The sequence below is a fragment of the Cebus imitator genome, unplaced genomic scaffold (genome assembly GCF_001604975.1).
Source record: "Cebus imitator isolate Cc_AM_T3 unplaced genomic scaffold, Cebus_imitator-1.0 Scaffold783, whole genome shotgun sequence".
Lineage (NCBI taxonomy): Eukaryota > Metazoa > Chordata > Mammalia > Primates > Cebidae > Cebus > Cebus imitator.
In genome coordinates, this window is record NW_016108098.1 from 112,777 (window position 1) to 129,711 (window position 16,935).

The 16,935-nt window shown below is 35.8% G+C and overlaps 1 protein-coding gene across 13 annotated transcripts in view; it reads right to left on the reverse strand.

The window, feature by feature from the left end:
- The window catches only part of LOC108297236 (transcriptional regulator ATRX), a 224,578-nt gene that overhangs the window by 98,098 nt on the left and 109,545 nt on the right, over positions 1-16,935 (reverse strand). For all 13 annotated transcript variants that reach the window (XM_017519955.2, XM_017519956.2, XM_017519954.2 and 10 more), the window contains 3 exons: positions 9,859-9,992; positions 8,621-8,797; positions 2,416-2,509 (listed from right to left, as the gene is read on the reverse strand). In XM_017519955.2, the coding sequence (XP_017375444.1) occupies positions 2,416-2,509; positions 8,621-8,797; positions 9,859-9,992 (405 nt within the window). The remainder of the gene's footprint in view (positions 1-2,415; positions 2,510-8,620; positions 8,798-9,858; positions 9,993-16,935) is intronic.

Here is a 16,935-nt window from a genome sequence, read left to right on the forward strand (position 1 = left end):
TCACTAAATCCCCACCACCCAGCACCAGCCTGGGCTGGGCTGAGGACAAATATCTTGCTCAGTATCCCACCAGCCTCCCAGCCTGTAGATTCACCCCTTGTCATTTTCTCACAGTGCTACCAACAATCTGAAGAGCTTAGGGCTGGCATTGATGCTTCTCATGGGGCTGTCACCTTCCTGCCCCTGTCCTCATTATCTCATTGGTTTCTGCCCATCCTTCTTCCCATCTGGGATCTGCTGTGCTGGGCCAGCAGAGCCACTCTGGCTACTTAGGGACCTCTCCTTGTCCTCATGGCAAAAAAAAAAAAAAAAAAAGGTAAAATGTTGCAGCTGCTATGCCAACAGTATGGCAGTTCATCAAAAAATTAAAAATAGAATCACCACACAATTCCACTTCTGGGTATATACCCAAAGGAAATGAAAGCAGGAACTTGAAGAGATATTTATGTTCAAAGCAGCATTATTCACGATAGCCAAAAGGTTGCAACCCAAGTGTCCATCAACAGATAAATTGACAAACAAAATATGGTATACAATGGAACATTATTAAGCCTTTAAAAGGAAGAAAATTCTGACAAATGCTGTAACATATATGAACCTGGAGCACATGCTGCTAAGTGAAATAAGCCAGTCATAAAAAGGCAAATACTGTATGATTCAATTTATATGAGGTTCCTAGAGTAGTGAAATTCATAGAGGCAGAAAACAGAATCGTGGTTGCCAGGGGAGAGGAAAAGGGGAGTGGTTTAATGAATAACATTTCAATTTTGCAAGAGGAAAAGGTTTTGGAGATTAGTTCCAAAAAAAAGTGAATATACTTAACACTACTAAGCCATACACTTAAAAATGGTAAAGATGAAAATAAAAATTCCCTGTAATACCATGAAAGAAAAAAAATGGTTAAGATAGTAAATGTTAGGTTATGTGCATTTTACCACTAATAATCATTAAACTAGCCAAGCATGGTGGCTCACACCTTTTGGGAGGCCAAGGTGGGCAGATCACCTGAGGTCAGCCTGGCTAACATGGTGAAAATTCGTTTCTACTAATACAAAAAACTAGCCAGGCATGGTGGCACACACCTGTAATCCCAGCTACTTGGGAGGCTGAGGCAGGAGAATCGCTTAAACCCGGGAGGCAGAGGTTGCAGTGAGCCAAGATGGCGCCATTGCATTCTAGCTTGGGCAACAAGAGTGAAACTCCATCTCAAAATAAATAAATAACATTTAAAAAAAGAATGAAGTATTCATATAGGCTACAACATGGATAAACCTTGAAAACATTATGTTAAGTGAAAAAAATCCATTCATAAAAGGATATATATTTTATGGAATCTACTCATGCAAAATGTCTAGAACAGGCAAATCTATAGAGATAGAAAGTAGGTTTTAGTGTTTATTAGAATACGAGGGCATGGGGAATGGAAAACAATTGCTAGTAAGTACAGGGTTTTTTCCTTGGGTGATGGAAATGTTCAGAAATTATAGAGTGGTGATCGTTACACAATTTTGCAAATATTCTGAAGACCACTGTATTCCATACTGTAACATGTTAAATTTCATATATCTTGGTTTAAAAAATAGCTCTCATCATACCTTATCATTTTCATTATATATTAACTTAAAGTATAATATATTGCTATACTCTAAGCACAACCTGGTAAGTATTAACCTAAGAAAAACTCGGAATGTTTTAAAACTTACAAGTGCAGATAGACATCTCCGTAGACATACATACACAAACACACATTGTTCACTTGATAAGCTACAGAAAGATTATGCTATTCTGGGGGAAATTAAAAAATCATAGTAGTATTATCTAACATACCATACTAAGAAGGAAGACAAATTTTAAACTACATGTAATCTAGATCAATAGCTGTTCATGTTTCAAGAACAAGCATATCATTATTACTGCAGTACTACTAAAACCAATAACTTATATATTGAGCACTTACTAACTGTCAGGTAAGTACTGTTATAAACCTTGCAAATGTACTGTCTCATTTAGTGCCCACAATAATTAGTCAAGTATATTGTAATCCCCCACTTTAAATATGAGGAAACAGGAGCATAGAGTATTTATACAAATAGAAATTAGTAAAGCCCAAAGTTAGACTGAGGCAGTTTTTCTATAAAGCCTCTTAACTATTACCCTACAATTTCTCCCAGAACAATAAAAAACTGCAGCCACAAGTGGTTTTGCAGACTAAAAATCTACCCAGATTAGAATACACAATTCAATATTCATAAAATAGGCTTAGACTCTTTTTAAACTATTAAGTATAACAATTAGTTTCAAAAAAATAATTATATATCACACCAACTTTATTGATAACAGTAACCATACAAATCATTTGAAGGCATGGTCATTCGGATTAATTCCTAAAAATTTTTTAAAAACCAATTATAATACCTTGTTCTGGGCCGCTGTTCATCTTCGGATTCACTAACTTCTTCACTAACTCCTGATTCTTGAAAATCAGAATCTTCTGAATCTTCACTGCTCACTTGAATTTAAAAAAAAAATACATAAAATTATTAATTTTTTTCCAACAGAAACCTAATTCACTTAATTTCCCAAAGACTCCACATTAAAACAGAGCACTGTAAGAACATCAGTGGTGGTATATATGTAGACGGATGATATATAATATAGAATATACCAGTTAACACTCTACATGGTATATATAAATAAAATTCAAATGTATTCCAGATGTAATCATAAAACTATGGTTGTACATTAAAATATAAGTATTCAATTGTATTTGAATTGACAAAATAAGAATAAATTACCTGTCAATAAAATACATGTAATTACCAAAGGTAAATTAATGAAAAAGGAGTTTGGCTATTCAAAACTAGCAAGGTAGGCTGGCCAAGATGGAGTAAGATTACAGATTCTTTCCTCCAATGATGACACAATCAAAGAACTGAGAAAGGCAAACAGTAATAGAAAGATTGGAGACTGAAATCAAAACTTGAATAATGACCCCTCTACAACTGGGGGAGGGGAGACAACTGTGGGTGCTCCGGTTATTTTCTTCGTTTCCTGGTTTTGAACAGAAGGCAGGCTAAATTCCAAAAGTATGCAGAGGGTACTGACAACAAGGCTGTGAAGAAAATCCCTATTTCTATTTACACCACTGGGAAAATAGGGTTCTACATGTGGAATCTTCAATTTTTTTCCTCACAATTAACACAGTGATGGAAGCATACAAAAACTCCAGGAGAAAACCTATCTTTCTGGCCAAAGGAAGCAGGTGAGAAAAAATACAAGATGAGCTGAGAACATCTTATAGCGCCAGAAAATAAAGCAGTGTTCAATCATGGACAGGCACATGTTGAAAGGACACAAGATTCAACTTGAAGGAGCTCCCAACAACCAAAACTAGAACAATTAAGCAATAAAATAAATGATACTATTGGATTATAACTCATAAAATAAAAATCTATAAGTCTATGTTGATATAAATAATGCAATAAATAAAGAGGAGAAAACAACTCTTCCTTACAATTACTAAATATCAAAGTAATGAAAGAAATAGAAAATTACAAGTAAGCAAATACCACAGTAATAACTGCTTCACCCAAGATGAATACTAAAATTAGTGGGCTTAAGTATGCCAAGAAACGGGATATATGCATGATCTCAAAGTATCACCCCAGAAAATACTAAATATAGATAGAAAAATAGTATCTTCTTCTTTACAGTGGAAAAAGATCAGCCGATACCAACTTTAAGCAAGTAACGGAAGGTAACCATAAGAGTAATAAGACATATTGATGGCTGGGCATGGTGGCTCACCCTTGGAATCCCAGCACTTTGGGTGGCCAAGTTGAGAGGATCACTCGAGCCCAGGAATTTGAGACCAGCCTGGGCAACTTAGGGAGATTCTGTCTCTACAAAAAAAATATAAAAATTAGCCAGGCATGATGGTGCACACCAGTGGTCCCAGCTACCTGGGAGGCTGAGAAAAGAGGATCACTTGAGCCCAGGATGTTGAGGCTACAGTAAGCTGTGATCACACCACTGCACTCTAGCCTGGGCAACAGAGCGGGACCTTGTCTCAAAAAAAAAAAAAAAAAAAAAAAAAAAGACATACTGACATCATATATTCTTGGTATCATGTACTGAAGACAAAAGATCACTTTTGTGGTATTCTGTCAAAATACAAAATAACCTCAATCATGAGAAAACATTAGACAAATACGCATCAAGGAGCAGTTGGGAAAATAAGGAATCAACACTCTACAAGTATCAAGGTCATCAAAGAAAAGACTGAGGAATTGTCACAGGCTGGAGTAGATTAAGGAGACATTATAACTCAATGCAATGTGAGATCCTAGATTGGATCCTAGGAGATAAAAAACATCAGTGGGAAAAGTAATCTCTGAAAAAGATCTATAGTTTACTTCAGAGGTCATGAAATGTTTTATGTAAAAAGCCTAACAGTAAATATTTTTGACTTGTGGACCATATGGTCTCTGTTGCAACTACTCATCTGTACTCAACTTTGCCAAACATAGCCATATTAATTAATTTACTATTTTCACATATGTGTTTTCACGTATTTTACACACCTGTAAATTACTGTTTTACACGTATGTAAAACAGTAAATTAATTAATATGACTATGTTTCAATAAAAGCTTATTTATAAAAACAGGCGGAGGATCGGATTTGGCTCACAGGTGCAGTTTGTGAACCCTGGTTTAGTTAATAGTATTGTGCCAATGTTAATTTCCTGGTTTTGACAGTTGTACTATGATAAGATATTAAATCTGGGAAGCTAGGTGAAAGATACACAGAACCCTGCACACCATTTGTGTAACATTTCTGTAAATCTAAAATTGTTGCAAAATAATTTTTTAAAAATCTATCATAATCTGAGATCAGAATCAAAGTTCTATTCCAGCTAAAAAATGAGAGAACATAAATGCTAACAGAAATGCTATAAATGGGAGAATATGAATGCTATAAAGAATATGTGGGAGGAGAGGGGAAGAAAGAGTTATTGTTTAATGGTTATAGAGATTACATTTGGAATGACAACACATTTTGGGGAAAGATAGAAGTGATGGTTGTATAAAAATGTGAATGTACTTAATGTTACTGAATTGTACACTGAAAAATGGTTAAAATGGTAAATTTTATGTTATGTATATTTTACCACAATTAAAAAAAAAAAAAAAACTAAGTAACTGGAAAGCTGGGAAAATACCAAAAACACACACGTTGACATGTATCCCTGCATTCACACACAAAAAATCCTGTAATTAAGTACAATTTTAAGCCTCATATTAATTTTTCACCCGACATTTAAAAATTTTTCAAATCTACCAAAAATTTGAAAGAATTATGGAATGAATACTTGTATCCCTTCTCCTAAATTCACTTATTGTCAGCAGTTTACCATATGTGCTTTTTTTTCTTTCTTTCTCTACACACATACACATACACACACATACCCCTTTTCTTACACTGAACCATGGGATATTAAGTGCAGATGACACTTCACCCCTAAGCATAAGGATCCTGCCCTACATAACTAAATACCATTATCACACCTGGAAAAAAAATTACTATCATCTAATATAAAGGCAGTATTTATAGTTTCAAAATTGTCACTAAAATAATTTTATAACACTTTTCTAATTTAGGAGAAAATTAAGGTTCACACGCTGCAATTTGTTCTTACGCCTCTTTAATGCATTTCAATTTAATTCAACTAAATAGATTTAATAAGTAGATTATTCACTATTGATTTTTTCCCATCACTCAATTCAAATTTCCATATAATGAACACTAGAATTTACAAAACTAAGAAAATCATGCAATTTCAACTATATATCAATCACTATGATCATAATCTATATTAGGAACACAAATATGATGGGATTTTAGAAGTTTACTCTCTCATACACAAACAAACAAACAACAACAACATGGCTTGGATAATAAATTACCCACAGAATCAGGCAGTAGAAACATAGCTCATAGAAAACTTAGGTTTGAATAAAGCAAATCTCAAATGTAATCATGTATACTAAAAGGCTCTATATACTGAGCTAAGCCACAGAAGCAAAAATGAATATTGCTCCCTTTGTTGAAGATGCACAGGAATCCATGTTGTGATATATAACATGTTAAATCAGAGTTCCTTTATTGAATAATCTGTAAGAGCTTGCAGCCATACTGCAAAGAAATTTATAAGGCAAGTAGTCACAAAATGATGTACTATTATTTATTAACATGAAAATATCCATGACATATTAATTATACATGTGTATGGCAGGAACTTCTTCTTCCTCATCTTTAGTGAATAACTCTTGCCCAAAAGCCCTATAAATGTTTAAAACTCCAAGACTATGTCCTTAGCTCTCTATTTGTAAAACAACTCCACTGAACAACCTCAACTGTTTTTCTGATATTATACATATACCATGACAACTCTAAAAATCTGACACTAACTGGAGACTTTTCCCTTTCATATCAGTTAAGAACACCTAACAATTCAACCTCCTTTAAGACTCAAGTCAACCTTCCTCTTCTCCATCAACCGCATTTGTCATCAACTACCGTAATACCTTCCACACATTCGGTAACTTCATTCTCACTGAATAGCAACTACTCTGATCATATGACATTTTTCATTAAAACCTTCCAACAGGGAAAAAAGTGGTCATGCTGAGGTTATGATTCTTGGGTGTTAGTAATAAACATCTTGTTCTTTGATCTGGTGCCCTATGTTTTCATCAAGATGTCTACTTATACGCTTCTTTGTACGTGTATTTAAAAAAAATGTTTTTAAGTGGTGGTAATCCTCTATGATTATACTAAAAACTGCTACATTGTATAATGTAAGTGGGTGAATTGTGTGGTTTGTGAGTTACATCTCAATACAGCTGTTATACAAAGAATTTAAAAATAAGGTCAGCACAGTGGCTCATGCCTGCAATCCCAGCACTTTGGGAGGACAAGGCAGGTGGATCACTGTAAGTCCAGGGTTCAAAAATAAATACAGTAATTTAAAAAAACTTTTCAATAGCTCTGCATCCTTTTAGAGCCTAATTTATTTCCCAAACACTTGCAAAAATGTGTTCCTATTCCCAGTCGGCAGAGAAGAGTTCATCTGCCATCCATGGGTTGGGTACTAACAATAGTCTTCAAAATTTACCCCTAGTCATCAAAGAGCCAAACAACAATGACAAAAATTCTTTGAACTTTTTGTTACCCAAAATTCACAGGCAAATGTCATATTTTATTACCCAATACATTATTTAATATAAAATGCCCTTCCCAAAACCTCAAATAAAATAGACACCAAAGAGATGTACACTTTGGTATACCACCCAGCACTCCAGTTTGAAAAACACAGGCTTACAAAGATCTCCAGAATCTGGTCTCTGTCTTACAGGCCCAGCCCCATGCCCTGCTATTCCTTTCCCTACTCCCATCTATAGAGCAGCTTATACTATATTAATTGTACCCCATCCATCATGTGCCAACATTTTACACAGGTTTTTAAATTTTTTTCCCTGCTTATGTCATAAATCTTCACAACTACGTGCTCCCACATTTTGAATTTGATCTGCTGGGTAAAAGCCTTCTTTGTGATGCCTTCTCTGGGGTTAAGTCCCAACCCTCAAGAAGCTAAAGAAACCTTTCTTTGTGCCACATTATATAATTACATTACACAAAATGTCCCTCAGGGTGCTATAATTTTTTATAATATAAAGGTCAATAATTATTACAAAACCGGTGACTGTCAAACCTAGTAACCTATCAAAATCAACTAAGATAACTCGTTATTCACTTTTGCATCCTCAATGCCCACCATACTGCTGGAAACATGTAAGCCCTCATTGCAAAAGGACTCAGGCTTTTAATGAAAAAGAAATTTACTCTGACTATATGCCAGTCAAGTTTTGCATACAAGTTTGCATAAATTCACCCAAATTAACTGCATCTTCTACCCTTCTGCAGGAAAGCACCATGCCTTTTTGCAGTTGTATGCAATCTTATATTTTCTACATAACATTTAAATATATTTTATTAAATGATACTTATTTCTCTTTATAATCTAAAGCTCAGAAATATTCTTTGCATCATCTAAAGTTTCTGGGTTATCTACCCACTCTAAATTATTTATTTCAATCTCATGTGAAAGAATACTTATTGCCAGTGTACTGACATTTGCTTAATATAGGCAGTCAACTGTTTGAGCAGATATACTTAAATTTCATTACTAAAATTAGTTTACAAAACTAGTATGTTCTGTTGTTTTTTGTTTTTTTTCTTGAGACAGGGTCTCACTCTGTCGCCCAAGCTGGAATGCAGTGTTGCAATCATTGATGACTATAGCCTTGACCTCCGGGGCTCAGGTGATCCTCCCACCTCAGCCTCCCAAGTAGCTGGGATTACAGGTGCACACCACCACGCCCAGCTAATTCTTCTATTTTTTGTAAAGACAGGGTTTTTCCTATGTGGCATAGGCTGGTACTGAACTCCTGGGCTCAAGCAATCTGCCCACCTTGGCTTCCCAAACTGCTAAGATTAAGGCGTAAGCCACTGAGCCCTTCAGCATGTTCTTTACATTCAGAATTAAAATGTCTTACCCTTCCTTCTATTTCTGCCTTTGACTTCTTTATGCTCTTTAGGCTTTGACTTTTTTTCTTCTCCAGATTCTCCATCACTCACAGTCAGTTTGTGCCTCAAAAGCCTATGTCGGTATCTTGGCTTCTTAGATTCTTCAGAATCTGAATCTGATTCAGAATTGACTTGATTTTTTGCTTCTAAATGAAGAAAACAAATCAATAAAACCTTCTTCAGCCTTTAAAATGCCTTGTTAAACTATTTTGCCTGTTGGCAACTATTGCAACTTATGAAAAAGATCAGAGCTACGCACATACCTTGGTATCATTGGTGTTATCAGGTAATCTCACACATCAGACTTGATATATTACTATTATTAAATATTGACTAAATATCACCAACATATGTTTATATGTAAGGAATAAAATATTTTGCTTTGAAAATCATCTGTTTAGGGCTGGGCACAGTGGCTCACACCTGTTACCCCAGCACTTTGGGAGGCCAAGGTAGGTGGATCACCTGAGGCCAGGAGTTCCAGACTAGCCTGACCAACATGGAGAAACCCCATCTCTACTAAAAATACAAAATTGTCTGGATATGGTGGCACATGTGTATCATTCCAGCTATTCGGGAGGCTGAGGCAGGAGAATTGCTTGAACCCAGGAGGCAGAAGTCGCAGTGAGCCGAGATGGCGCCATTGCATTCCAGCCTGGGCAACAAGAGCAAACCTCTGTCTCAAAAAAAAAAAAAAATCATCTGTTTATTGGCATTACTGATAAAATTAGAGTACATTCCATAATTACTACAAGATATTCTAGAGAAGCCATGGTAATAAAGTTTTAAACATTTTCATAAACTCTAAAAGCATGTATTAAGAGATTTCTTTTCCTTTTTTTTTTTCTTTTTGAGATGGGAGTCTTGCTCTGTCACCCAGGCAGGGGTGCAGCAGCACTGCAATCTTTGCCTTCCAGGTTTGAGCAATTCTCCTGCCTCAGCCTCCTGAGTAGCTGGGACTACAGGCACGTACCACCATGCCCAGCTACTGTTAGTAGAGACACAGTTTCACTATCTTGTTCAGGCTGGTCTCAAACTCCTGAGCTCAAGTGATCCACATGCTTCGGCCTCCCAAAGTCCTGAGATTACAGGTGTGAGCCACCACACCTGGCTGTATTAAGATATTTCTTGGACAGATATTCTTCAAAGGCTGAATTGGTCAAGGAATCAAATTATGACATTATAAACTTCTCTTTGGGGAGCTCACCTTCATCTCCTGGGTTTTCTTCATTTTGTTTTCCATTTCTTTTTTTCCCTCCTTCTGGTTCATCATCTGAAGATCCATCCTCATCAGAGGAAAGATTGGCTTTAATTTCTTCTAAAAGCATCTTCTTGGCAATTCTTGAGAGTAAAAAAAAACAATAAAAAAAAAAAAGAACTATATATCTGGGGTTGAAATACACCAAATTAAAAACAAAAACAGACTTCTCTGCATCAAAATTGAAACAAACGTGCAAATAGATTTTATATTGTAAATAAACAACTAGCAAAAACATGTTTTAACCTAAGCTATAAACAAAACTTTTGAAAATGTTCTTTACACTCATTATTTTTTAATTCTATACAACTCTGCAATATATTGGAAACACTGAAGGACATATTCTATTGACTATTTTTACCAATTGCAATTTGATACTGGATAACCTTCCAATCCTCTATTTGCTTTGCTGACATCATCCTACAACTACAACGTCAGACAGGCCAACAGTAATAAATAAACTTGTTCAGATAAACGGCATTCCAAGATAAAACTCCACAAGAGGTTTTATTCAACAGCAAACTATATTCTTGGAAAACCAATGTATAATAAACCACTATATATAATGACACCTTGCCTCAAACTAGAGGATAGTTTTGGACCTTAATTTCAATGTACTACATAAATTCGGTTAACCAGATGAAAGAATACACAAATGTTAAGTATTGCAGCAATAAATAATCTCTAATAATATTCAAGATAGGGCAAGAAGGGACATGAGTGCTATTAATTACATACATGGTAAAAGAACACAAATTACCACAAATGGGTTACTTAAAAAAAAATAGTGCAGTTGCTTCACTATAAAATTTTCACACCAAAATTTCTCAAGATGCTCCTCAAAGACCAATTTGCTAATGGAAAAATCAATTACTAAAAGCATAAGAAAACACTACTTTTATTCCTACCATCATATGTTAAACTATATTTCTAGGAAATCTCCATGTTTGTACTCAAGAAAAATAACTGAAAATGTGAGATAAAAGCAATCATACAGCTTTTGTGCAAGATGTTTTGGTAAGTCTGGGTATCCTTTCAATATAAATTCATAAATCACAGTAATAAGAAAATGCCTCATAGAAAGGTTCAAAAGAAGATGGCATGATCCTGACAGTTTGCCATGAGCTAACCTGTATGGGATAAACATGTTCTCTGCAATCAAGACTGACTCTAGCTAAGTCAAAACTTGTAGCTGGGATTATGGAACACTTGTTATTTCTGGATTTGAAATCCCTCTACATTTCTTAGCATGCACCCACATTTCAGTGAAGAATTCACTCAATGGCAGGAGATATTAATGCATGTTAGCTGCCTCCTAAATTTTATTTGACAGATAAATTGTTCATTACTATTTATATTCAAAGATGCATAGCAACAGCATCTAAATAGGCTAAAGCAAAATAGACAATCACTTTCATAAATGTTTATTACATGCCTTTTGGTGCTTTCTCCCTCAAACAGATGGATCAGAAATATTTAGACAACACAGAGAATCATCAATTGCTAAAGGAAGCCACAGATGGGTTTGCTTTACTGAGAATTTCTGCCCTGATTTGTATTTCAATAAAGTGAAGATTAGATAACACTAATTTAAATCTTACTAAAGTTGAGCCATAAAGTTTTGCTCTTGTATTTCTAGATCAATGGTTTACACAATGCAAGCTTTTTAAAAGGGGGACAAACACAGAGGTGCCAACTTTTCATTTTGCCAAAAAAAGAAATTTAAACCCTAAATCCATTTATCTTAATCATTTTATAAAATACAGAATATTTACAACATACCCTCCCCAAATTAGGAAACAGTTTTAGAATAAATGGAAGCACTTCATAAACTGAAGAAATATATCTTTCTGGAAAAATTCTCTAAAATCATCTTTAAAAAAAAAAAAAAAAAAAAATTCCGCCAGGCGTGGTGGCTCATGCCTGTAATCCCAGCAGTTTGGGAGGTCGAGGTGAGTGGATCACCTGAGGTCCAGAGTTCAGTACTAGCCTGGCCAACGTGGCAAACCCCATCTCTACTAAAAATAGGAAAATTAGCTGGGCATAGTGGTGCATGCCTGCAATCCCAGCTACTCGGGAGCCTGAGGCACTTGAATCTTGGGAGGCGGAGGTTGCAGTGAGCGGAGATCATGCCATTGCACTCCAGCCTGGGCAACAAGAACAAAACTCTGTCTCAACAACAAAAAAAAAAAACAAAAGTCATGGATATTTATTACAATGTTGTCTGCAATAGCAAAGAGTAAGAAAACATTTAAACAATATCAGAAACTAATTAGTGTTATCACATGATTCATAAGAGGTAGAAATTAAAATGATATTCTAAATAAGATTAAATAGAAAGTATTTAAGTTAAAAAGTAATTTATAAACCACAATATAGTTCTATTTTATTTTTTAAAAATTTTAAATTTGTATATCCCTAAAGACTAGGGACACTAAAATAAAACATTAGTAGCAAATTTCTATGTATGGCATAGCATTTTTTTTCCTGTTGGTATATATTAAAACCATCTTTAATAATATTACACATTGTCACTTCTCATGAACCAGAAAAAACTTCCTCAAACTATCTGAATAATGAATTTTGGGATGAATGAATGTGTGTGTGTGTGTGTGTGTGTGTGTGTGTGTGTGTGTATGTGAGTGTGTGTAAAATATATGAAGCATTGGATACTAGATTAGAAATGGGAAAACACAGTTTACTTGCAAGTACAAGGAGATCTCTCCTATCAGCATTTAGGTAGAACAGCCAACAAAAATACAATTCCTAATCTAGTTACTTGAAAGGTTAGTTCAACAACCTGATTTCAAGTTCAAAAAAAGTCTTAAAAATTCCTATTAAATATAAAGATTTGGTTGTTAATTGTAGGAAATCATATAATTTTTCTTCTTTCAAATTCTAGTCTCCAAAGAATATGTCTACTAAAAAATCGAAGGAAGGTCACAATATGTAAACCCACTTAATGCATTCTCAAGTTCCGGATTGTCAGGAGACTAAGAAATATGATGTACATGAAATAAGATGCAATTGTGTATCTATTAATAAATCATAGAAAGTGAAATCAGATCCACATACTGTAGAATTACAACTCAGCGACAACCCTCAGTAAGATCATAACATATAGAACAATCATAGTACATTCCAAAGCCAAAAAATTACGAACCTCAGGTCATTTTTCTCCAAATCACAAATTACATACAGAGTGATGGAGACTACCTGGCTAAAAGATTTTATTTTTGCCCTCTAATGCCTTTTAACCAAAGGAAAACCTAATTTATAGCTATGTAAATTAAGCCCTAAAAAGAATAAGTTGAATCATTTTGTATAAGTTATTATTGAAGTCCACTATGTCAAAAACCCAGTCTACCATAAACCTAGCCTATAACCTAATAATCCACATTTCAAAATTAGAACTTAAATTTAACGGACCTAAGGGCTGAGGCTGATTTTCAACCTGAGTAGTCAGCAAGCATGTTGAAGTGAGATGTGTCCCATCTACAAAGCCTGCTGTGAGATGCTTTAAAGGGAAACTCCACTACCTTAACTCTGGAGTCACGGGCCACAGAGACTTCAAGGATATCATCACTTGAGAACCAGCTGAGGCTGGCAAAGCATCATTTTGGAGGCCTCGGCTGGACCCATTCTGGTATGCATGTGATGGATGTATAGTCATGATCCCTAGTTGATTCTGTTTGCTCTGAAGTTTCCTTTCTTGAGGCTTTCCAGGACGAAGTACTGCCCCTGGAATCTCAATGCTCAATATTACATCTTGGGGCAGGTGTAGAATCCAAAGCAGTCACGACTCTATCAGAAGCATTAGAGGCACAGGCTGTGCCACTCTTGTGGCAGAAAACCTGGGCAGAGCCAGAAGTAATGGAGCCACTCCTCCATTTTCCTGAAAGGGAGGGAAGGGAGAGGGGGAGAAAGCAAAACAATATGGGAGGAAGGGTAAAACCCACAAACAAACAATGATCGGAACTGGTGCATGAGAAAATAAATAGGACCCCAAAACCCACATATACTAAGTCTTCCAAAGTACATAATGAACACCAAGATAACACCATTACTAAAAGAAAGCACAAATAAAATAAGAAGTGAGCCCAACAACACAATGACAAACAAGCAATCAGAAAAAAAACAAAACAAAAACAGGAGAAAGCCAAGAAAGCCTTTATTAACTCCAATACTATCTATAAAGGAAAAGAGTAATGTCTCTTCTTTAAGCACTCAAACAGGAAAGGAAAGTAAACCACCTCTTGTTGATAGATAAATCAGTAATTCAAAACGTTGAGTTTCTTAAAAAGCAATCAAGAGAAGGATCTCTTGCACCAGGGAGCTTTTTAGAGCCATAACAAAAGCAATACAACATGTTAGAGCTAGAAAGATGACCCTTAAAGTACAGCTTTGTCATTTTACAGATAAGGAAATAGGCCTAGACATAAGGAATGACTTAGCCAAAGAAACAAAGCTAACTATTGGCAAAGTCAGGAGTAGAACCTAAGATCCTAAGATCCTAAATCCCAATCTGCTATTAATTTTACTGTGACAACAGTATACCCTGTACTTGTAACACTTGTGTGCTAATCAGTGCCTGGGCAAATACATTATGGTCCCTTTTTTTTTTTTTTTTGAGACAGAGTCTTGCTCTGTTGCCCAGGATGGAGTGCAGTGGTGCGATCTCAGCTCACAGCAACCTCCGCCTCCCAGGTTCAAGCGATTCTCCTGCCTCAGCCTCCTGGGTAGCTGGGACTACAAGTGCTCGCTACCACACCCAGCTAATTTTTGTATTTTTAGTAGAAAGGAGGCTTCACCATGCTGACCAGGGTGGTCTCAAACTCCTGATTTCAGGTGACTCACCCACCTCGGCCCCCCAAAGTGCTGGGATTATAAGTGTGAGCCATGGCACCCAGTCCCCATTTTTAAAGATATATGTATTTCACATATTTCAAATTTATGTATTTAGAAATTCAAGAATTCAAGCTTTAATTTGTTTTTATTTTAGAGACAGGGTCTTGCTCTGTTGCCCAGGCTAGAATGTAGTGGCACAAACAGATCCTTGTAACTTTGAACTCCTGGGCTAAAGCCATCCTTCTGCCTCAGTATCCTGAGTAGCTGGGACTACAGGCATGTGCCACTGTGCCCGGTTAATTTTTTTTTTTTAAGTAGAGACAGCGTCTCACTATGTTGCCCAGGCTGATCTTGAACTCCTGGCCTCAATCGATCCTTCCACCTCAGCCTCCCAAAGCGCTGGGACTGCAAGTGTGAGCCACTGCACTCAGCTTGATTTTTTAAAGATTATAAAAGGAGTTTTAAATATATTTAGTCCAGTATACACTCTAAAATGCACTGAACGGTCATCTGAGATACATTCTACAACTACCATTTTATCTTTTAAGAGGTTCTCAGGACAGGTTTGAAGAAAACTGCTGGAAAAAAATACATTTTTAGAAGGCCAAAATACTGGGCATCCATAAACAAGATGATAAAATTTGCTTAAAAATTGGTTTTTGTGAACAATATCATAATAGAGTACTTAACAGAATTCTAAATAAGATAATGGGTATAAATGCATGCTCTTCAGAGATACCTAAGTATATGCAGTCCTAAAGCATCATAATATATTTTAAAGGTTGATATGTAAAATAATTCAAAGGCGTATAGTCAAGGAATGTTAAACATTTTAGTGGGGTGTGAGGCTTTGTTTTAATAAATGCCATATATTTAGGGGATAGGAAATTAAAAAACACGATGGTTCACACCTGTAATCCCAGCACTTTGAGAAGCCAAGGCAGGTGGATCACCTGAGGTCAGGAGTTCGAGACCAGCCTGGCTAACACGGCAAAACTCTGTCTCTACTAAAAACACAAAAATTAGCCTGGCGTGATGGCAGGCACCTGTAGTGCCAGCTACTCGGGAGGCTGAGGCAGGAGAACTGTTTGAACCCGGGAGGCAGAGGTTGCAGTGAGCTGAGATCATCCCACTGCATTCCAGCCTGGGTGACAGAGTGAGACTCCATCTCAAGAAAAAAAAAAACAGTCACAGAATTCTTCAAGATTTATCTATTAGTATATATTTTAACTCAGGTTCAAAATTAGTATCGTGGTATTAAGTTTTCTATTAAAGCTCTGACTAGCTGGGCGCGGTGGCTCACGCCTATAATCTCAGCACTTTGGGAGGCCAAGGCAGGCAGATCACTTGAGGTCAGGAGTTAAAGACCAGCCTGGCTAACACGGTGAAACCCTGTCTCTACTAAAAATACAAAAATTAGCTGGGCGTGGTGGCAGGCACCTGTAATCCCAGCTACTGAGGAGGCTGAGGCAGAAGAATTGCTTGAACCAGGGAGGTGGAGGCTGCAGTGAGTCGAGATTGCACTATTGCACTCCAGCCTGGGTGACAGAACAAGGCTCTGACTCAAAAAATAATAATAATAATAATACACACACATACATACACATACGGCATAATGATCTATACCCCAAAATGGTGGAATTCATGAGATAATAATGAAGTCACCAAACAATCAAAAAGCTAAACAATGGTTTGAAACACTTTTTCAGTCACAAATCCTACAATGTGGGTCATTAATGAAAAGTAACTCCGTATCCTTTTGGTGAGGGTACCAGCAAAATTAATATCAAATGACTTTTTAAAAACAACCTTGGGAGAAGAAAAATAAATAAGAACCCACAGTTATTAATAATTCATATATAGATTCATGTTTCAAAAGGCCTGAATTATAAAATGTGTATTCCCTGATTTTATACAAAAATCTAAATCAGTTTTAGAAGAATTTTAACAAGAAAAAATACATTCAAATTAATAATAGGAAATTTGATCACATTAAATAATTAGTTCAATATATTTATACTTGAAAAATGAAAACAGAGGATTTACTCATCTCCACTTTGAAATTTCAAAGTTAAAGACAAAGGATACTAAGATAGAAAAATGAATCACTTTTGCTAACACTAGAAATCCAAACTTGCTCCTTCTCTTCCTTTGGGTTTTTTTTTTTTTTTTTTTTTT